The following is a 22,799-nucleotide window of genomic DNA, read 5'->3' on the forward strand; positions in this document are numbered from 1 at the left end:
CATTTGGCATGGGCTTAATCAGACCACAACTTTATTATTAGATGTCTGGGACTACCCAGCAGATAACAGTGTACAGTGCAGGTAACCCATGTTTGTTCCATAATTACCTGGGGGGCTTCCATCAGCTCCCCCTCTTTTTCCCTACAGGTCCCTCCAACAAATCCATTGTTGGGACCTTACCATCCATTCCCCTTCGTAGGAGGGTTAAGGTGGGCTAAAAGAATGGGGGGGGTTGGCTCTCTGCCATACCAATCATAGGAGTCCGCAACCGCCCCCCTCCCTCCAGCTATAAAGCAGTAGTCCCTTCACTCGGCCAGCAAACCAAACAGCCCCCACTCCCTGCTTAAAGGTGCAGGGCGGCAACTGCTCCCTCTGCATTTAAGAAAATTCTGAGATCTCCCACTCCCTACCCCTGCTTTCCTTAAAAAAAAAAAAAAAAAAAAAAAAACACCTCAGTTCACCTTCTGAATTAGCTTGCTTTGTACAAGCTGCACTCCATGGATTGCAGCTTACTGGATGTTGTACGTAGGATACTCAAGGCTTTGCGGACCACTGGGCAGGAACTGAAAGGGCTGCACACATCAGCAACATCTAAGCTCTTGTGCTAGCAACAACCTCTCACAAGTCCAGCCTAATTCTTGTGCTATGTAGGAAGAAAGCAAGATCTCGCAGCAACTCAAACTGCTCAAAGCAGCATTAATGCTGCCAGTTTCTTCATTAGTTCTTTTTCACACATGCCATCACAGAAATTAGTAGTATGACACAGGGAGGTATGTAGCTAAGGCAAGACATTTAGGTATTTGTATCAGTGATAGAAATGGTATGAGAATCTCAACAGAATAGAAAGGTGAGCAGCATATCTGTCCAATTCAAGCACTGAATTTTAATGAAACTATCACCTCTTGCAACTCATTTAAATTTATCCTTGCACCAAAAAGCGGATAGATATGAATCTTTCAACAGAAGAGCCTGTGACAAGCGGGAGAGAGAACAACATGCGTCCTGCTTATAAATATACTATGAACTGCTGCAATATTTAAAAAAAATTCAGGAGATATTTTGGAATTTAAGTTAAAGCATAAAATGTCACTAACATAATCATGCAGAAAAGTGTAAGTTGTCATATTATCATTTAGTTGGGAATGTTTCCTTACAAACACATTGCTAGTCATAAAATGTTTAAGGAAATAAAAATAGCATACAACAAAAAACAGTACATACCAGACTACAGTTGACTGTGTTGCTAGGCAAACAGTCAGACAATGCAGCCTATCTAGCAACATGCTTTGCAAGATGTGCAAATGTTAACACCTCTTGGCAGGGCCGCCCAGAGGGAGGGGCAAGAAGGGCAATTTGCCCCAGCCCAGGGCCCCAACGAGAATGTCAGCGGCTCCCCTCACCCATCGCCTGGTGCCTCCTTCGGGGGGGGGGGTAGTCAGGGGACAAGGAGCAGGGTGGATCAGCGATTCTGAGGGGGGCAGTCAGGGGGCAGGAAGTGGGTGGGGGTCGGATAGGGGGCAGGACCAGGCTGTTTGGGGAGGCACAGCCTTCCCTTTCCTAAAGCTCATTCAGCAGTTTGAGGCTTGCAGATAGCTATTTAACACAAGAGACAAGCTGTTATCTTTTCCCTTAGGGCTACCATCCCTTTCACTTCTCAAATGCCAAATTATAGTCTATAATTAATTTCAGTGCCAGAGGGAGATTCACGTCAGGGGAGGGTAGCTTCATTAAAATTAGCCACTTTAGTTTAACAGTGATAGAGCCAAGGAAGCCATGAGGCAGGGATCACATGAGAAGAGCAATATCCTATACCACCTACCTCCTTCCCAATCCTATCAAGGGAGACCCTCCCCCTCCTTTCCCCAAGGCTCCAGAGGGGTTAATTCAGTGGTTCTCAAACTTTTGTACTGGTGACCCCTTTCACATAGCAAACCTCTGACTGCAAACCCCCCCTTATAAATTAAACCCACTTTTTTATATATTTAACACTATTATAAATGCTGGAGGCAAAGCACAGTTTGAGGTGGAGGCTGATAGCTCGCAACCCCCACTAATAACCCCATGACCACATGAGGGATCCCGACCCCCAGCTTGAGAACCCCTGGGTTAATTTAATTTTAGCACCCTGTGTCCATTCACATACATGTGCTATTTTGAGCATTTCAGTTTTCACAACATAGGCTCATCCCAGATTCTGGAACAAGCTCAAATGCACAGTTCGTGGAATATGTACATAAGCTATACCAAAGACAAACCCACAGTAAGCATCTCCAGTTTGTGGGGGACCCCATGGAGCCAGTCTCTAGGAAACAGATTAAATTCATGGAGGTTAAGTCTATTAAGGGCTATTAGCCAGGATGGGTAAGGAATGATGTCCCTCACCTCTGTCTGTCAGAGAGTGGAGATGGATGGCAGGAGAGAGATACACTTAATCACCACCTGTTAGGTTCACTCCCTCTGGGGCACTTGGCATTGGCCACTGTCGGTAGACAGGATACTGGGCTGGATGTACCTTTGGTCTGACCCAGTATGGCCATTCTTATGTTCTAACCTAAATGAACCCGAAGTTATGGAGACAGATGAGAGCCAAAGAAGCCAGCAGAGATCAGAAACCTGAAAAAATCTCTGACTGGATGGGCTCAGGCGTTTGGTCACAAGCCGAGGTGGTTCAAAAGTTTTGGATATTTTTTTTTTATTGTTTTAATGAATTTTTTTAAACAATCAAACACAGCAAGCAGCAAATATTTGGCTATACATTTCTGAAACCCCAAACCATGTTCAGGTTTTGGCAGATTATCTTCAGCTTTTCAATTAAAAAAACCACAGCAAATTTTGAAGGAAAGCAGACACTGATTTTTTCCGCTTTTTAAAAACCCCTAGTTTTCAATGCAAAAAAAGTTTTGATGGAAAATATTTCTCCAACCCTTTTAATGAGCTTTAGTGCCTTGTAGCACTAGCTGATGTTGAGAACCAGTGATATCTTGTAAAGGTGACTTGAAAAGAAGTTCTTTCAAAACTGGGTTTGTGCCAAGATGCGGAAGGTTTTTAAATGTTTATTTTTCCTAGGGCCGCGGGGAGGGGGGGGGGGCAAATGGGGAAATTTGCCCTGGGCCCCACAGGGGCCCCCATGAGAATATAGTATTCTATAGTATTGCAACTTGTTTTTATGGAAGGGGCCCCCGAAATTGTTTTGCCCCAGGCCCCCGAACCCTCTGGGCAGCCCTGCCTCTTGGGGGCTGAGGAGGAAATCAGACTTCTTTGGTGTCTTACTATGGTATGGCACTCTAGTTTAAAATTTACTTTACAGGTTATTTTAAGTCATGTTTGTACATTTAATTAGGGGTCCATTAGCAGAGCACCAATAAATTCTCTTGAAGCTTCAGTTTAGCATGCAAGCTCTCATCCCCAGCACCCTGAGAAACCCACCAAACCCTACACTTTGTGGTTTTGTATACAATTCATAAACATGCACAGCATTTGCTTGCCCAGCGTAAAGAGGACTTGGAACTGAACCATACATCCCTAGGTGGTCAAGCAGATGACTACTTTTAGACACCTAGATCAGCACAGTTTAACTGACATTAGGTTATTAAACTACAGGTTATATCACAGCCTGCTGTGAAGCTATGTTTTACCCTGCTAGAATTTCAGTGCAGTTACTAAAAATATCCCATAGATTTTATATCACCATGCCCTTTACATACACACCCTGCATTTCAAAGTGTTTAGGCAGTAACAAAGAATTAAACAAGTTTATAGTCAAGGCTGAAACATACCACACATCCTCAAGCAGAAGAGCACAAGACACCAGTGAACCACATCAAGAACTAAATATGCCCACTTCAGTAACTGGAGGATATATAGCATGCTTCATCTCTAAATATTAAGATCACCTACTTCTTTCCCAGGGAAGAGCATTGAGACCCAGAATGTGTATGGATTTAGAACTTTTTCTTTGTTACTCAGTAATGTGAAAAGTTTCCAGGGTTATTTTAATACTTGTTATATACCTATTTGCTGTAAGACTGTGGGTGGGATACAGGAAACGTAGTGAGTTATGATTCCACAAATAGCCATATCAATCTTCCATCTTTCAAGTGTTATTTTTAAATCTACAGTTTGAGGTTCTTTTGGTTAGAAGTAGATAGTATGTATTTCTCAGTTAAACTCGATATTCATGTTTTAGTTTATTTCCTTAGTTTTCATTCCGAAAGGTGATAATTTTTCTTAGATAATGCATTTGTCTGTTAAGAATAAAAAAATCCATATTTTCACCATTTGATTTAAGGGACTGTTTGTTTCATAAAGCTTCTTAAATGTGGAACAAGAACTGGTTGTGAGGGCAGAAATATCATGGGACTCAAAGCCTTTCAGATACTGCTATGAGAGGAAGCCACACCAGAAATAAGTGTTAACTTGTAATTACATTTTGTAGATATATTGAGAGATTTCACATTAATAAGATTCACTAACCAAAATAATAATAAAAAGTAATAAGTTAATAATAAATTGGTTGATATTTACACTTGACACCGCCAGTATGAGGGACATTTTCTAAGACTGATATAAACACTTTCCTAGCCAGGAAATGCGTTCAGGCCCTCGTACTGGACCACTGATCACAAAGAAATATGTTTCATCTTCCATGCATGGGTGGCACGCGTGCTTGGGGCGGCATGCCACGGGGGGCGCTCTGCCGGTCGCGCGGCTGGCAGGCTGCCTGCGGAGGGTCCGCTGGTCCCACGGCTGTGGGAGGTCCACCGGAGCCGCGGGACTAGCGATTGGCAGAGCGCCCCGCGCAGCATGCCGCAGTGCCTGGGGCGGCGAAATGTCTAGAGCCGCCCCTGCTTCCATGTTTTAATTACGAGAACAAGCTACATTACATTTTTAAACATGCACATATGCTTTTAGGTCTAGACTAAACATAGACAAGGTTTGGGAAATCCATGTCTTAAGCGTTAGGGTATGTCTACCCTGGAAGTAGACAACCACAGCTGCCTTGTGTCAGCTCAGTCGGGCTCATGATAAGGAGTTGTTGAATTGCAGTGTAGACATTCAGGCTCAGGCTGGGGCTCAGGCTATAGGACCCTGCAATTTGGGAGAGCCCAGAGCTCAGGCTGCAGCCTGTGCCCAAAAGTCTACACGGCAATTGAACAGCCTCTTAGCCTGAGGCCTGCGAGCCAAGGTCCAAAGATATTCGTGCAATTAATTTAAAGCTGCACATTCTGAAACATAGTAGCTAAGTGCTCTTACTATTTCATCAAAGTGACTTTACTGTAAGTTTAAAGGCTTCAATCTGTAGTCTTGTGTCAACACAAATCAAAAAGATAACTCAAACCAGAATATCAGGAACAAAATCTGAAGAGATGTGTGATGCATATACTGTTCTTGTTTTTATGAACTGTAGTAAACAAACCAGCAGTATTTAGAACTACACAAATTTGCAGACACACACACACACACAATTTGCTTTCATGGGGGGAAATCTTACATTATATTGACCAGCAAATCTTGTTATATTCTGAAACGTTGTGCTGTGGATATCACTGATAAAGAGCTGAAATAAAGGGAATTAATCTCATCACTGCCATTTAAAATATGCTTACTTGATACATGCCTTCATATATGAAGGCTGGAACTGTGTTAAAATACAGTATTAAAGTGATCATGGATGCTTAAGAACATCTTCTCTTCCCACTTCCTAAAGGGAAACTCACAAGCAAGACGGCCATAAAGAGAGGAGAGGAGCATTCATATGATATGGGCTGGGCCAGGAGCATAAATAACACAGCCTGAGAGAGAAGGGTGTGGTGCAGCATTTACTTTCTGCCTGCCCTTGTTAGCAAGACTGCTATAGACAGACTGAAGTTGATCATGAAACATACCGCTGGTGCAGTAAATGAAATGTGTTAATTCATTTAAATAGAAATGTTAAATCTACCAATTAAAAATCTGCTAAATTATCCGGCTATAAGAACTCCACAAGAGTGTGCACAAATAGAATCATGTTGAATGAGGGGAAGACAATAGCAACTCCCACCACTGTTTCTCTCAGTTCGACCTGTACAAGAGCTTCTTTTAAACTGTAAACTCTTCAGAGGAGGATCTATCATTTTGTGTCTTGCCCTGTGGCAAATACAAAACAACAAACTGAGTAAACCAACTGCTAATTAAAACACAATACTTTTTAGTAAATCAGATCACATAGCACTTCGCAAACAGTGCAAGCCACACACCCCCTTGCCCCAGAGATTTTACATTTTAAGGGTACCTTCCCTGCAGAGTTAGCCCAAGTGATCAGCAGCCAGAACTGAGCACCTGAATTAGCCTAGGCCAGGTGCGAACAGTTATACTACAAAGCCCTACCTGAGACCTCACCATTTCTGCCCTGCCCTGTGCTTGTCTGGAGGCATCTCCCATGGCTCTTTGTGCTGAGATGCTGCATAATTCTTTCCCAGTCACTTGTATCAATACTAGGAAAATGTGTCTATCGGGAGAATTGGGGGAAAACACTGGAGGACCATCAGCACTCAAGTTTTTTATTCTGTATTCTCACTTCCCAAGTTAAAGTGAAGGCCACACTCTAACCTATATCCCCAGTCAGGTCAGCTAGCCTGGGCTGAAAGCGCTTCCAAACCCAGGTTAAGAGGGTTTGTGTGTAGGGGCAGTAGAGGAGATTGGGCTAAACACTAGGTAAATCTGCAGCGAAGATATTCCCCAAAAGATAAGTCAAAGCCACTAGACAAGGCATGGCTCAATAGTCAAGGAAATGGAAAATGAAGAAAGATTTTTTTGGTGAGAAGGAGAATGCGAGGGTTCTTAGAAGGGGGCTTTAAGGAAGAGTTTGTATCAGAGATCCAGTGGCTGCCTCAGTTTGTTATAGTCACTGATGCTTGTAGTTAATGTTGCTTAAACACTTGGGGAAAAAAAAAAAAAAAAAAAAAGAGTTGCTCCAAACCAGTCAGTGTAAGAAACTAAAACTTGTAAGTCTTTTCTGACAGGGGGAAAGGAATATGCAACCAATATAAGCACACACACACACAGAAAGGTCATCCTAAATAAACAACATAGTACCAATAGAGTATTACGTTCACTAGCCCAGTGGTTGTCAAGCAGGGGTACACATAACCCTGGATATACACAGAGGTCTTCCAGGGGTACATCAACTCATCTAGATATTTGCCTACTTTTATAACAGGCTATGTAAGAAGCACTAGCAAGTCAGTACCAATGAAAATGTCATACAATGACTTGTCTATACTGCTGTATGCCGACCCCTGGTATAGTGCAATCTCTGGCACGTGACTCACCAGGGTAAGCACCCTGGCAGGCCAGGCCAGTTTGTTTACCTGCCATGTTGGCAGGTTCGGCGGACCACGGTTCCCATTGGCCGCGGTTCACTGTCCCAGGCCAGTGGGGGTGGTGGGAAGCGCTGCAGGTTGAGGGATGTGCTGGCTGCAGCTTCCCGCCACTCGCATTGGCCTGGGATGGCGGACCGCGGCCAGTGGGAGCTGCAGTCCGCTGCGGCAGGTAAACAATCTGGCCCAGCCCACCAGGGTGCTTACCCTGGCAAGCCACATGCCAGAGGTTGCCGACCCCTGTACTATACACTGAAATTTAAGTAAAATATTTATATTACAATTGATTTATTTTATTATTATATGGTAAAACTGAAAAATTGCTTACTTTCTCATTAGTAGTGTCCTGTGACACTTCTGAATTTTCATGTCTGATTTTGTAAGAAAGTAGTTTTCAAATGAGGTGAAACCTAGGGGTAGTCAAGATAAATCCGACTCCTGAAACGGGTACAGTAGTCAGGAAAGGTTGTGAGGCACTGCACTAGCCATCTCTGGACCAAAGCTATGCCCATTTCTCCTGAGGGTTCTGGGATTTTTATTCTACTCCTCTGATTCTCATTTGTTAAATGGCTGCATCATACTTGCCTCAGCTCACTCCTTTTCCCATAACTTTTACCTTAGTACTTAGAAGTGAAGCGTGTCAACAATTTCACAGCAGAGAGAGAGGTGGTTATCCTGTCCAGGCCTGCCCAGTGGGATTTTGTTCCATGCTGCAACCTTAAAAGGAGCTGAAAGGAGTTAGGTCCCCAACAACTCAATTTGAATTAAGTACCAAACTCTTAGGCTGCTTTGAAAAATCAGTGTCTTGGGATCCCTTTGATCTCAATCTTCAAGAGATTCACCAAAAACATAAGCCCATAACTGTGGGTACAGAGTGAGCCAGAGCTGTCCTGAGCATGATAGGGTTAAAGAAGATAGGCTTTTCCCTCTTAACTACAGCTGTGTTTGTATTTTTTTTCCCTAATGGTTGGTGGGTGGGTATTGGGAATTTCTAGTTGTGCTTGCACCTTTAGAAATGCCTTGGCCAACAGGAAAACAGGACAGACTGTCATGAGTGTGTTTGGGAGGTGTCATCTGTGAAAACAGAGCTTGTCAAAGGATGACTGACCTAGATGAAACTGCAAAGTTTTCCTCCACTGACAATCACAGAGAAGCAACATGAACTTGGACCTCAAAGTTCAGAGCCCTATGGGCAAGAAATTCCAAGACCCCTCTCACCACCACCACGAGCAAAATTGTAGGCTTTCCCAAAAAGTTGAGCATTTAGAGTATTGTTCTCTGCCCTCTTCTTCCCCACCCCAGAAACTCCTTACCAGAGCACATAATTACACTAACTGGAAAATCTAGTTAAACAAGGTGAAGTGTCCAGCTAAGCACTCTTCTGTGTGAGGAAGAGCAAACCTGGGGAAAGTCAGGAGAGAAGGGACAATATCTACATGTGCCAAATTATTCTGCAGTTTTATTGGTGAGCGTGCCTCTTGTCTGTGAGCCAGAAAAAAGCCCACTAAACACGGACTGATGTTAAAAAAAGCAAAAAACAAAAATCAGAGAAAAATGCAAGGCCTCTTATCTGAAGACGTTTTATGCCAAGTTTCTCCTTGCAATCTCTGGATGATGCGTTTCTCTCACAGAGACTGAACTGGAGAGGCATAGCAATCTCTGCCCTGCCTCCCAATTAATAGCCCCCATCAACAAAATGGAAGAGCTACGACTGGTATACTCTAATCACTAGAAATAAAACTTTCTGCTCTGCTTGAAACACATGGCCAAAAGAGCTGCAGGATATGTTAACGATAGCACTCTAGCCTCTGCCTTGGCCGTGCATTCACCAAATGCAGAGAGGCATCTTGATCAGCAGCAGGAGCAGTGTGCTGCACTCTCACATTACCAACAAGATTTCTGGAGAAGGGCAGGCAGGCTCAGAAAGGGAACTGGACAAGAAATGCCAAAGGCAGGGCTGAATTCTAGTCTCTCCCATACCCCATCCAGCTCCAGAGGCCTTTCTTTCCACCCATACTCTGGGTCATTCACATCCTTGTCCTGTGTTGGCTTCAATCTTTGCTCAATGCACTCCCTCAATACAAAGCTTCAAAACTGAAACTTAATAAACATAAGTTTTGTTTTGCCTCAGAGCACACAGGAGAAAGGAGAAGTACAGTATAGTCATTCCCCTTGAACTGTGCTGAATACTCTGCTGTTAGCTTCCACACAGTGCAGCTTGCGAACTAGCACTGGTTGAAAAAAACAACGATTTTTTCCACAAAAAATATTGAATAACTTTCATTCTGCAGATATTGGAAAAGAATGAGGTTGCCCTTTTGTTTCTTGAGTTAAGAACTCAGAAGTTAGGCAGGAAGTTTACGTCATCAAGTCAAAATTGTGAAAATACACAAAAATAAAGTTACACACCAGTCTGATGCTATTTTTTTAATTCAGTGCTGATTTTTAAGCACTTCGGAGTATTTCTTACCTTAGCTGGTAACTTAGAATGGAGTTACACCAGGCAATAACTGAGGCTCATTTCCAACCACTTCAACAACTGGCAGCCCTTTACTGAACTCACTATTTTAACCCATCTGTTAATTGTGCATCTGAAATTTTTGACAGCTGAGCACCCTTCAGGAAGCCTAAACTAATTGCACCCACCTGCCACTCTGAAACATGGTGTTCAAGGGCTACTCTTGCATCTGCCACATCCTCCCCCCAACAAGCTAGTTCTCTGCATTCACCAGGGGCAGCTCTAGACATTTCGCTACCCCAAGCACGGTGGCATGCTGCTGGGGGCGCTCAGCCGGTCACTGGTCCCGCAGCTTCGGTGGACATCCTGCAGGTGTGCATGCATCCCGAAGCTGCGGGACCAGCGGACCCTCCGCAGGCATGCCGCAGAAGGCTGCCTGCCTGCTGCCCTCTTGGCGACTGGCAGAGCACCCCCTGTGGCATGCCACCTCAAGCATGCACTTGGCATGCTGGGGCCTGGAGCTGCCCCTTGCATTTAGCCCACCTTGACATGCCCCACACCTTGGGAAACTCTGCCATAATCGTTACATTAAGGGTTTGAACCTTTCCCTCAATCCTTCACCCAAACAACATTGGGTTTCCTCCTCCCAAAACAACATTAATGGAATCTCCCTAGAAAGCTGCAGCTCAGGCCTTTCAAACCTTTGTGAGGCAAGAAATACTAACATAACTGCTTAGGAGTTTAGAGAGCATGGCCCCTTTAAATCTTTTTCCTGAGGGAGGAAGTGGTGATTGTTTCAGAAGGAGAAAGTGCTGGGAGGGGTGCACAGAGAGGGAGAGGGGAGAGCAAGAGGGGGTGTGTGGCTGCAGCAAGCAGGCCCTCACAGATCAAAGCAGAACAAAAACTTGCCTGAAGCCTGGGAGGAACAGAGCGGCTGATCAGGGACACCCCAGGACAGGAGCCAGGAGGAACACTGTGCTAGGGAGGAATTTCCTGATGAGGATAGATTGGAGCTGGACCTAGCATCTCTCTCGCCCAAAGCTGCATGGGGTTGGGAGTACTGAGACTTGTGACTTTGCATTGGGAATAAGGAGAGAGACTGTTAGCTAGCTGAGTGAGGTGGTGGTCTCTCTCTCTGTGTGGCTTTGCAGAGAGCAGCAGAAGAGGGCACCGGAGGTGGTTTGAGGAGGGGGTGTTATTGATGCCAAAGACAACTAAGAGCCCCCAAGACTCACTGCAGTTTGGAACTTTGCCTGGTACTCCTGAATTCTGTGTGCAGACACATTGCTTGGTGTTTGCTCGGTGTTTGCCCTTTCAGATTGTGCTACCACTGGGCCTGGGGGCCTCGAGTTGAACGAAACCTTGTTTTACTGCTCCTCCAATATTTCCCCGTTTTTCTCCTTTCATCCTACTGTGAATAACTATTTCCCCTTCCTACATTCCTTGTAGTGTTTTCCTGGAATGGAAGGGACTTTCACTTCTGCGAGCAGACTCATCTTGGCCACAACGGCACTAAAGTTATAAAGGGTAATTCAACACAGAGTCTTATTCTGTAACGAAGATAACATTTATTGTAAGCATGTTTAATACCACAGACATTTGTGACCAGTGAGGGTACATCTACACTGCAAAACACTCCACAGCAGCAAGTCTCAGAGCCTAGGTCCACTGCCTCAGGCTCATGTTATGGTGCTAAAAACAACAATGTAGATACGCCCATTCAGGCTGGAGCTTGGGCTCTGAGATCCCCACCCCTACCTCATCAGTTTCAGATCCTGACCTCCAGCCAGAACTGGAATGTCTACACTGCTATTTTTAGCCCTGTAGACAGAGACAGTTGACCCTGAGCTTTGACACTCTCAGCCATGGGTCTTTTATTTGCAGTGTAGACGTACTCTGAATGTCCAACTTTCATTTCACTGGTTAATCATTCAAGCATACCATGTATTGTCTCATTTATCTTTCCATCATGATTATCCCTGAACTGTGTGGGGCACACCCAAATTCTCTAAGCAGCAATATAATGAAACTAGACATGAAAACTATAGCTTCTTTTCAACTGACTAAAAAACTCTTGGAAATAAACGTGATCCCACTAAATAAAAAAAAAAAATAATAGATGGGATTAGTTAAGTAGAATATAGCTAAAACATTACAATAGCAACTGACTGATGTCCATTCAGAAAAGAATTTGGTACATAAAAATATGCACATCAATTTCCTGTTTCTATAGGCAAAACACAACAGCCTATATTTCAGGTGAAATTTAGAACGTTATTTTGGCTTTCACTATTTATTTTACCATATTCAATAAGTTTCTTTTCAAAATAATCTTAAAGCTACTGATCATAAAATCCTGCTGCAAAGTCAAGCATATGCAATGCCTTCAGACCTTCATTAAAATATCCTATTGAAAAAATTTCTGTGCAACTATTTAGTACAGTTATCACCAGCCCTTTCTTTAACCACAGCTAAGCACGTCAGCTTCATACCATATTTGCATTTCAGATCAAACAAGCTCTATCAGAGCAAAAACAAACCTGTGAAGGAATTCTGTGAGAAAAGCAAAGGGGAAATGAGCATTCAAGCAACTAGGTTTTTTCCTCCAAAGGAAAATGATTCCCAGATGGCCACAATCTTAAAAAGAATAACTGTGCATTTCTATCAGTAAAGCCATGAGTGAGACCAATGTGAGCTGCCTGAGATGAAGATTGCATGACGTATTTTGGAAATATAGTTCTAGAGTTTGAGTATGACAGGGTGCAACTGATAAAGAGGCTGTGGCAGTATGAGACTAGAAGATCTCTAGCATAGGGTGTTAGCCTGATATTTTGGTTAAAGTCCCATCACCACTACATACTCCCTGCATTATCTTGGGAAAGTCACTTAGTCTCTCTGTGCCTCAGTAACCTATCTGTAAAATGAGGATAATAGAACTTCCCTACCTCACAGGGGTGTGATGAAGATAAATATGTTAAAAGATTGTGAGGCACTCTGATACTACAGTAATGGGGGCCATATTAGATATAAAAAAAGATACAGCATACTCCAACAGGCAATATAAAGTGGAGGAAGAGTCCTTGGAGGAGTAATAGGCACTATGAACACATTTTCAAAACACAACAGGAAACACTGATTGGTAACTTATTAATAGTTTGAGTGCTTCCAAGCAATGGAAGTCCCATTATTCTGAAAGTTAAAAGTAAACTGGACAATGCACAAGTAAATATTGCAAGGAGTAATCCACAACTGGTGGGATAGAGCATTGATTACCAGTAGCTCTTTTCTATCTTTAATGTCTACATTTTTCATTTCACTGAACTGTCATGTACCCCTATAGTGGCAAGTGACTATTTTCAATATAGTCTCCTTCCTTTGGATAAACATGACTAGTTCTGTGTGAATTTCACATGCACAGATAAGGGTTAGGATTTAGGGTGTTATTACAATAAAGTGTGTACACAAAAGTTTGTTTACCAGTGGAGATCAGCAAAAGGCCCAATTTAAAAAAAAATCAGGCCTGTACTGATTAACAGGGCAGTACATTTGTAATTATGATCTAATCCCATATTTAAAAAAGGGTTTCTCAATAAAGTGTTTCTAGGTTAAAAAAGAAGCAGGATTTGAGAGATTCTTAATATAATTTTAGCTAGCTGCATTGTGCCTATATTCACCCCATGTTATGGCTAATCTTGCTTTATGATGTTAAATTTTCCCCCCTCAAACTCTTTGTTAAGGTCTTCACTGGCAATGGTAACACAACTTTGTGTGTGTGTGCAGGGTCACGGAGAGCTATGGTCCTAAAAAACAAATGTGACACTCCACTTTTTGTGCTAGCAAACAAAAAAATATGCCTGCAAACCTTGAGTTCTTAGAACTGATCTAAAATAATAAGAGATATACCAGCTTAAATGTGTTAGCTATTAAATATTTCAGTGATGATTCAAGCCAGAAGTTAAGCCACCACAAAAATGAAATCAATTCCATGGTTTTCTGGTTTGCATTATTGGCTGCTTCCAATGCCATTTAGTCAGTCAAGCTACTAACAGAGTAACTGTACTGTCTTCCACAAGGATAATTTTGGTTTGACTCAAGTTCTTAGATTTTTTTAATGGGAAAAGAATTCAGCACAAAATTTTTTATGTGAGTAAAACCCAAAGCCTTTCTAGAATGAAAGCCACTAACGCGCCATGCACTTATCTCATATGGAAACAGATATATTGGCTTTCCATAGTTTTCAAAAGTACACATTAAGCTATCCCAACTTTATGGCATCTTAACCAATTAATTACGTAGCTCCTTCTCCTCCTCTAGAGACTTAAGGGCTACATCCTTTGCTCAAAAAACTGCTGAGATTTTTTACAAATCTATGTTTTTTTAAATATAGAAAGTAATTGCAGACATTCTGCATTCCACTTGCAAGAAAGAACATAAGAACGGCCATACTGTGCCAGACCATTGGTCCACCTACCCAGTATCCTATCTTCAGACAGCGGTCGGGGCCAGGTGCTTCAGAGGAAATAAGCAGAAGAGGGCAATTTATTGAGTGATCCATCTCATTGCCATGTCCAAGCTTCTGCAACACAGAGGCTAAGAGATACCCAGAGCATGGGGTTGCATCCAATGTTCCCTCTAATTTTTCCATCCATGTGCGAAATAAATTTTGTTCTGTGCAGATATGTACCAAGAGTAGAAACAAAAAACCCAGATATGATTTATATTTTAAGAAGTTACCATAAGGATAATTATTCCAGCCAGGACAGGTTAGGCATTTTAGAACTCACTACTCAAATAATTCAATTTAAGAGTAAGAGAAATAATTATGAAATGCATAAGGTCAAAACACAAAAATAACACATTTTGAAAGAATAAAATTAGAGAATATATGTGCATTGCAAGAAGTACCCAGTAGCAGCAACAACAATAATACAAGTATGTGTTGGAAGATGAGCATGAAAGAGAGTGAGTGAGTGAGTGAGTGTGTGTGAGCAAGCATGAATGAGAGAGAGACATATACATACTCACACACACACGCACGTGTGAGCTGGCTGCTGAGGAAGTCTCAGAAACATTGCAGTGTCTCTTTAAAAAAGGCCTTCAGTCACTCATCCTTCATTGCAGGAGCACTGAGTCCTGAATCACAGTGTCCCCTCTCCCCTGCTCTGCGGAGATGAGGGTATGGGGGAAGAGGGAGGGGGACACCCTGATCACCCCCCACTCCACCCCTGCCCTACACAGCCAGCAAGAGGGTCCTGGGAGCAGCTGCAGGACAGAGCAATGTGCAGGGAGGGGCACCCGAATACACGCTGCTGGCTGTGTGCACTCTGCTAATCAGTTGGGTGGCATTTGAATCTCTCCTGAGTGGCCATGCAAGTGTGCAGCTTACAGGGAACACAGGTTGCATCCCTGATAATCTTGGCTAATAGCCACTGATGGAGCTATGTGCCATGAATTTATCTAGTTCTTTTTCGAATCTTATACTTTTGGCCTTCACAGCATCCCCTGGCAAAGTTCCATAGGTGGAGCAAGAAGGCCTGGCAGGCCAGGGGAACTGCTCTGAGCTCCCTGACACCGATATGGAGGACCAGATCATCCCACAACCATTGGCCCTGGGTGCTCAGCTCGCCCAGGTGGGCTCCCCAGCCAGGCTCCCCAGCCCAGGTCTGAAGCATCAGAGATCAGGGTTAGCGACGGGCACACAAAGAGGACTCCCTGCAACACCAACCATACGTCAAACCACCAATTCAGGAATGACAGGATGTGATCTGGCATCCTGACCACACACTGTAGATAGTGTCTGTTGGGGGCATAGACTGACACCAGCCACACTTGCAGAAGCCAGTGGTGGAGCTGGACGTAACTGACCACATAGGTGCAGGGGGCCATGTGGGCCAACAGTTGCAAGCAGGTGTAAGCCGTGGTAAGGGGGCAATTCCTCAGATGGGAGATCAGGTCCGACGTGGCCTGAAAACATGACTCCAAGATGAAGGCTCTGGCCCACATGGAGTTGAGAGCCACCCCTATGAATTGTGTGTGTTGAACCGGCCTTAAAGTAGATTTTTTTTCTCATTTAAAAAGAGGCCGAGGTCGTGGTAGGTGGAACACACCAGATCGAGACTTCTCTGTACTTGATTCCAAGACCTGCCCTTGATGAGCCAGTCAGTGTCTGAGGTAAGTGACCACCGGCAGCATACATTTTATAAAAACCCTTAGAACCAATGAGAGGCTAAAGGAGAGTGCTGTAAACTGGAAATGGGGTTCACCCACTATAAAACAGAGGAAACGTCTGTGACTTTACAATATAGAGGTGTGGAAATAGGTGTCCTTCAAGTCGAAGGTGGCGTACCAGTCTCCTGGATCCAGGGAGGGAATGATGGAGGCCAGGGAGACCATGTGAATCTTCAACTTTGATGCCTCAACATATCTCTCACAAGTCCAGAATGGGTCTGAGACCCCCTTTTGTTTTTAGGATTAGGAAGTAGCGGGAGTAGAACCCCTTTCCCCTTGTGTCCTAAGGGATCTCATCCACCGTCTCCATGTGCAGGAGCTTCTTGACCTCCTGAATGAGGACTTGCTCATGAGAAGGGTCCCTGAAGAGGGACGAGAAGGGGCGGGGGAGGCTGAAAATTGTAGGGTGTAACCATGAGACACTATGTCTAGCACCCAATGGTCTGAGGTGACTTGGGACCAGGCCAAATGGAAGGGACAAAGATGGTTGAGGAAGGAGTGTGATGGATCCTGGAAGGTGACTGGAGTGTTGCTCTTGACCTCATCATCAAAACAAGAGCTTCTGGCCCCTGGAATGTTTTGCGGATTGGGCTGCATGGGTGAGCGAGAGGAAGGAGGATGATGGCGGCTGAAACTAGCATCTCTGTCCCTTCTGCTTGCAGGTCCCTGTCGAGACTGCCAAGGCCTAGGCAGTGGCCGGAACTGCTTCATAATAGGCTCTGGTGTATGCATTCCCAGCAAGCGAAGGGTGGCCCTGGTGTCCTTCAGCCCATGCAGCCTCTCATCCGTGTAGTGTGAAAAAAGAGACTGTTCCCATCAAATGGGAGGTCTTGGATGGAGGTCTACATTTCCTGGGATGGACCTGCAGTCTGAAGCCAGGAGCTGTGCCTCATCACCACCGCCAATGTGACCACCCTGATTGCAGAGTCCACCACATCCCATGCCACCTGGAGCGAGCACCTGGCAACCGCAGTGCCCTACTCCACCAGAGTGCCAAATTCTTGGGCCAAACCATGTGGACGGGACTCCTTGAACTTATGGAGGGAGTCCCATAAGTTAAAGTTGTAACAGCCAAAGAGGGCCTCATGGTTCGCCACCAGAACTGCAAACTGGCCGTCGAATAAATCTCTCCCCACAAACAGATCCGACTATTTGGCCTCTTTATTCTTGGGGGTCAAACTGGTATGCCCCTGCTTGTCTCTTTCATTGGCCATAGAGACCACCAGTGAGCCTGGGGGAGGGTGGGTACAGAGGTCCTCAAACCCCTTGGCTGGGACAAAGTACTTCTTTTCGGCCCTTTTTGAGGTGGGAGTAATGGAGGAAGGAGTTTGCCAGAGACCCTTGGCAACCTTAAGAACGCCGTTGTGCACCAGTAGTGTGACATGGGTTGGAGTGGAGGCTGACAAAATATTCAACAAGATGTCTGTCTGTTCAGTCATTTCTTCCACCTCCAGGCCCAAGCTCTCGGTCACCCGACGCAGCAAGGCCTGATGTTCCTTGAAATCGTTCGGCGGGCTTGCCCTCAAGAGTCCCGCAACTGCCCCATCTGGGGATGAGGACAATGATTGCATCACTGTGGGGAGGTTCCAGGACATCTTCCCCTGCAAGGGAGGGTGACTTAGGGGTAGGCGCTGTTCCTTTTGCTTTGACCACCAGTGCCTTCGGTGATGTCAGCTGCTGCTCCAAGGTGGCAGCTGATGAATGGTGAAAAGGAGCCATTGGCATAACCGGCATTCCTCATGCGCCTCAATAAGGCCACTGGCCATACTGCCAAGTCAGCGCCATTGAAGCCGCCTCGGGTGCCTATTCACACCAGTGCAGACTAGGCAAGGGGTCACCAGAGGAATCCCCTTCTGGTGACTACGGTGGAACTGTCAATGACTGGGTCTGCTTGCTGACTGTTGTCACTGGGGACCGATGCCCAGAGCGAGGTGATCAGTACCAGTATCAAGGGGACTGATGTGTGCATGTGGGGGGAGGGGACTGGAGACAAAACAGGAAGCACTCCCAATACGAAGGCGATTAGGACCCACGCCTAGAGGACAATCTGCAGGAGGATGAGTGGCGTTGGTAGTATGGAGACCAGCCATTTGCTCTAGGCGATCTGCATCAAGATGGCAGTGATGGTCACTGGTGTCACGTTTACCAAGGATGAGTCCCAGAGTGTCTGGGCTGCAACTCTGGTGACCTGTGGTGCAGAGGTGGAGAGCGCTGCTTTGTCTCAAGAGATTGGCAGCACTCCACTGCCCCCTAAGAGATCTTAGTGGCTGGCTTGCCCTCTTGGGGAGCCTTTGCCAATTCCTAGAGCACATGCTGTATCAATGCTGTGGGTGGAGGCCTGTACTCTGTAGGCGCTGAGGGAGCCTGTGAAGGGATTGGTGCTGCCAGGGTTTTTGGTCCTAAGCCACTCCTGGGAGACGGTGGTGGACCTTTCACAAGGCTAAGGGCCCCAGCTGGCGAGGAGCAAGCACGTGGCTCTGGAGTGGCTGGGCAGCCCAAAGTGAGTCTTTTGCCCAATGGCCTATGACACTTTTGCTCGGTGCCGGGGAGCCGTGTTTTTTAGTCTTTTTTTGGGCACCAAGGATGGGGAATGATGCCAAAATGCAATACAAATAATACAGACCTATTTGAATAGCACAACAGACACTGCAGAACAGTGGCTATTGTACACCAGTTCCAAGAGAAAAATGGTTATATATTGAAAAATAAAACACGAAGTACAGGACAAAGTTACTTTAAAATCAGAGAGAAATCTTACACTGAAGACACTGGAAATGATTTTATTGCTTACCAAACCAGCTATTGGAGTAGACAGACGATTGATCTTCTTAATGATGCCAGGTTTGATCTTGTTAATCAAACTAAAAATAAATGAAAACATTAGCCATGATGCTATTATGTAATAACGTTAACATTTTACCCTAAACATACAAAAAAATCAAAGGTTTGTGAAAAATTGTTTCTATATATTTCTGATTTAAATTTGAACCTACTAAAACAGGATATAAAAAAAGCTGATACTCTGATTTTTATATTTGGAAAGGCTATCAATCAATCACTCACAAACATAATCAAGAGGAAAGATGGCTGAGAATGGCAGAGAGAAGGCACAAAAGAAATAAGAAATGCATAGGTAAGGGAAAGAAATGGATTCAGGTTCCTGCCACTTAAGTGGAGATTTTCATCAGAATCTAAGCTCTTTTGTTAAAAAAAATTCTTCTGGTTGAGAAGATACTAGTATTTTAATTTTCAGGCTGAAAAATATTTAGTTTGCTCTGCAAACACTATAAACACTACCAACAGATTAACAGAAAAAAAATTAATGTTTGTAAAATGGTTATTTGTACACAAATGGTTAGTCTTTTACAATCAGCACAAACGAAAAAAGGGTTATCACTAAAAAAAAGTGCATCGACATTTCTTTAATATGTGGTCAAAACTCAATGTTAAATACTTCAAATTTATGTTTGTCTAAAGGACACACCCAATGGAAGTCTGTAAGGTTCCGTTTTAATACATTATGTCATTCACAATACAAAATAGGCTTCAAGAACCTGATTTACAAAATCAAAGGCAAGCAACTAGCATACTTTTAAGCATGTATGTGCAAGTCAGGTATTCATGCTTACATAGTCAAGCAATTGAGGCAATTACTCCCTCAGAGAATAATTAAGTAATATTTTTATCATAAAAAATGTCACACAATTGTACTTTATTTAGGATAAAAGTTAAACAAATCATTACGATAGCAAAACATATTCCTTTTTTTAAGGGTTGGAATAACTGGGGCGGATGGTTCTCTGGTTTATTCAATATAAAATTCCTAAGTCCTACAGACCTCAAGGGGGTCTCATCCTGCTGCTGCATTCATGTGGACAGATCACTGCATCTGCACAGAGCACCAGTGATGTCCACACTAGGGTGACCAGATAGCAAACATGAAAAATCGGGAAAAGGAGGTTGGGTGGAAGGGGTGCGGGGAGGGGAGAAAAGGAGCCTATATAAGAAAGTCCCAAAAATCAGCACTGTCCCTATAAAATCAGGACATCTGGTCACCCTAATCCAGGGATCTCAAACTCAAATCATGACAATGGCCACAAAAGGACTAGTACATTGGCCCAAGGTCCGCATCAATAACACCTTTTCATACAAAGATATAACCCCCCCCCCGGCCTCCACTCCATCCGTTCCATGAGGCCCAGCCCAGCCTGCCTCCTCCCACCCTCTCCCTGACCCTATTCCAACCCCTTCCCCAAATCCTCGCTCATCTCGCCTCTTCTCCACCTCCTCCCCTGAGCGCACGGCTCCCTACTCCTCTCCCTCCCTCCTGGAAAGTGCTAAGTGCCGCCAACAGCTGGAGCTAGGCAGAAGAGTGGGGATGTGGCGCACAGGGGCGGGGGGGTGAGCGGAGCTTGGCAGCCACAGGAAATAACTCCACCAGCCACATGTGGCCCACGGGCCATGTTTTTGAGACCCCTGCTCTAGTCCATATATGTGCATCCCACAGAACTAAAAATGCAGTTGCAGAATCAAGGTCTTAAAACTACCTGCTCTGCACAGATTACTTGTCCCTGCGGTATAGATTTCACAGAAACCTATTAAATTCCAGTAATGAGATGGAAAAGGTAGGAAGAAAGACACTTTCCCTTCCAGCAAATCAGGTAGAATTTTAAGGCTCCAGGACTATGGGTATTAATATCTCAACATTTCAATAAGTAGTCACTAAAAATAGGAGTATTTGAAGATTTACAGTAAAAAAAACCTGTTGGGTGGGTTTTCAAAGTATTATTTAGCTTTTGCATACAACATTTTCATTTGTCTATGTTTTTGGAGCAGGTAGTTTAGAACATGGGATGGTCTACAAGTAGTATGACTTAAATGGAGTTACCTTTCTGGACTACACACAGAAAATTCAACATATTACAATGAGAATTCAGTCTTCTTTACCTCAACAATTGCAGGAGAGCCACTCAAACAGCTTACTAGTCTAGTATTTAGTTTATCATTATAATTTTTGTCCCCTATTATACCACAGTGGAAATACTGTAGTTGGAAAATTTTGCCCATTTTGTTCATAAAACCACCTTTCCTTCTACCTCTGAATATATTAAATTGAGATAGCTTTAAAGCTATCTATAAATCTTAAATGCAGACTGGAAAAAGTTAGTGCAATGTAACTACATTTTCAGAAAGCATTTTTTTTTTTTTTAAAAGAAAAGTTATATGCTAAGTCAACCTGCTCAGCAGAATTAATTTTGAGATGTATTTTACTGCATACGGCTATTAATGTGAGTTAAATTAAGCCGATTAGCTTCAGAAGAGAGCTCCCATATGCCAAGTGCAAGTTATTCTTCCATTCTTTTGCCAAACATATGACAACAATGACCACACTGCACCTTTAAGTAGGTGGTGGGACATTGTTTGGCTTGCAGGGGGAGAGGGAATAGCTCTTTACAGGCTGAGTGAGCAAGGCTCAGAAGCTGCTGCAAAAGGGGGAGTGGGTCACAGTAGCGATGCTGACTCATCCCCAGGAACCAGAATCAGAGACTTTAAGGTCAGAAGGGACCATTATGATCAACTAGTGTGACCTCCTGCACAATGCAGGCCACAGAATCTGACCCATCCACTCTTCTATCAAACCTAGATCTGAGCCATTGAAGTCCTCAAATCATGGTTCAAAGACTTCAAGATGCAGAAAATCTTTCAGCAAGTGACCCGTGCCCCACAAAGGACTAGGGAGTTCAAAAGGGTCAAGACCAGTGGGAGAAGCCCCTTTTCCCCAGACCAGGTGGAGTAGCACCCACTCTCCCTGCCCTGAAGGTGGCAAAAATTACCAGGTTTGGTGAGGACCTGCTGTGGGCATTACACTACCTCAGGGATCAGTAACCTTTGGCACACAGCCTGACAGGGTAAGCACCCTGGTGGGCCGGGCTGGTTTGTTTACCTGCCGCATCTGCACCTTTGGCCGATCACGGCTCCTACTGGCCACGTTTCGCCATCCCAGGCCACTGGGGGCTGGGGGAAGCAGCAGGTATTAAATGAACATGGAGTTACCTGCACTGTACAATTTTATCTGCCTGGTAGTCCCAGATGTCTAATAATAAAGTTGTGACCAGATTAAAACCATATCAAGTGTCTCCTAACCTTCTTTCGGTTTATCTGGATAATGAAGCTAGCAGAGGTTTTTTAAAAAAATACCTGTTCAGAGTTCTAACCCTGAAAGAAACATTTTAGCTTTATTTTTAAAAAAACTCATACTTAGTTTTTGAATTCACACTTCTCTCCCACTATATTTACAAGATTCCATCTAACTGTTCAGTTTGATTTTTAAAACAAACTTTTCCAATTCATGATAATTTTGAACTAATTGGTTGCTACTGCAATGTAAGTACATTTTAAAAAGATATAAGCCAAGTATTTTATTGCATCAGCACTTAGAATCCAAGAATATCACGGCTGGAAGGGACCTCAGGAGGTCATCTAGCCCAATCGCCTGCTCAGAGCAGGACCAATCCCCAACTAAATCATCCAAGCCAGGCCTTTGTCAAGCCTGACCTTAAAAACCTCTAAGGAAGGAGATACCACCACCTCCCTAGGTAACCTATTCCAGTGCTTCACCATCATCCTAGTTAAAAAGTTTTTCCTCATATCCAACCTAAACCTCCCCCAGGCAACTTGAGACCATTACTCCTTGTTCTGTCATCAGGTACTACTGAGAACAGTCTAGATCCATCCTCTTTGGAACCCCCTTTCAG

The 22,799-nt window shown here is 44.1% G+C and overlaps 1 protein-coding gene across 1 annotated transcript in view; it reads right to left on the reverse strand.

Annotated features, from left to right (window-relative positions):
- LMO7 (LIM domain 7) overlaps window positions 1-22,799 on the reverse strand; it is a 197,996-nt gene that overhangs the window by 121,393 nt on the left and 53,804 nt on the right. Inside the window, exon 3 of the mRNA XM_075061540.1 lies at window positions 18,836-18,905. Coding sequence (XP_074917641.1) covers window positions 18,836-18,905 — 70 coding nt within the window. The remainder of the gene's footprint in view (window positions 1-18,835; window positions 18,906-22,799) is intronic.

The sequence above is a fragment of the Chelonoidis abingdonii genome, chromosome 1, assembly GCF_003597395.2.
Source record: "Chelonoidis abingdonii isolate Lonesome George chromosome 1, CheloAbing_2.0, whole genome shotgun sequence".
In the NCBI taxonomy this organism is placed as follows: domain Eukaryota; kingdom Metazoa; phylum Chordata; order Testudines; family Testudinidae; genus Chelonoidis; species Chelonoidis abingdonii.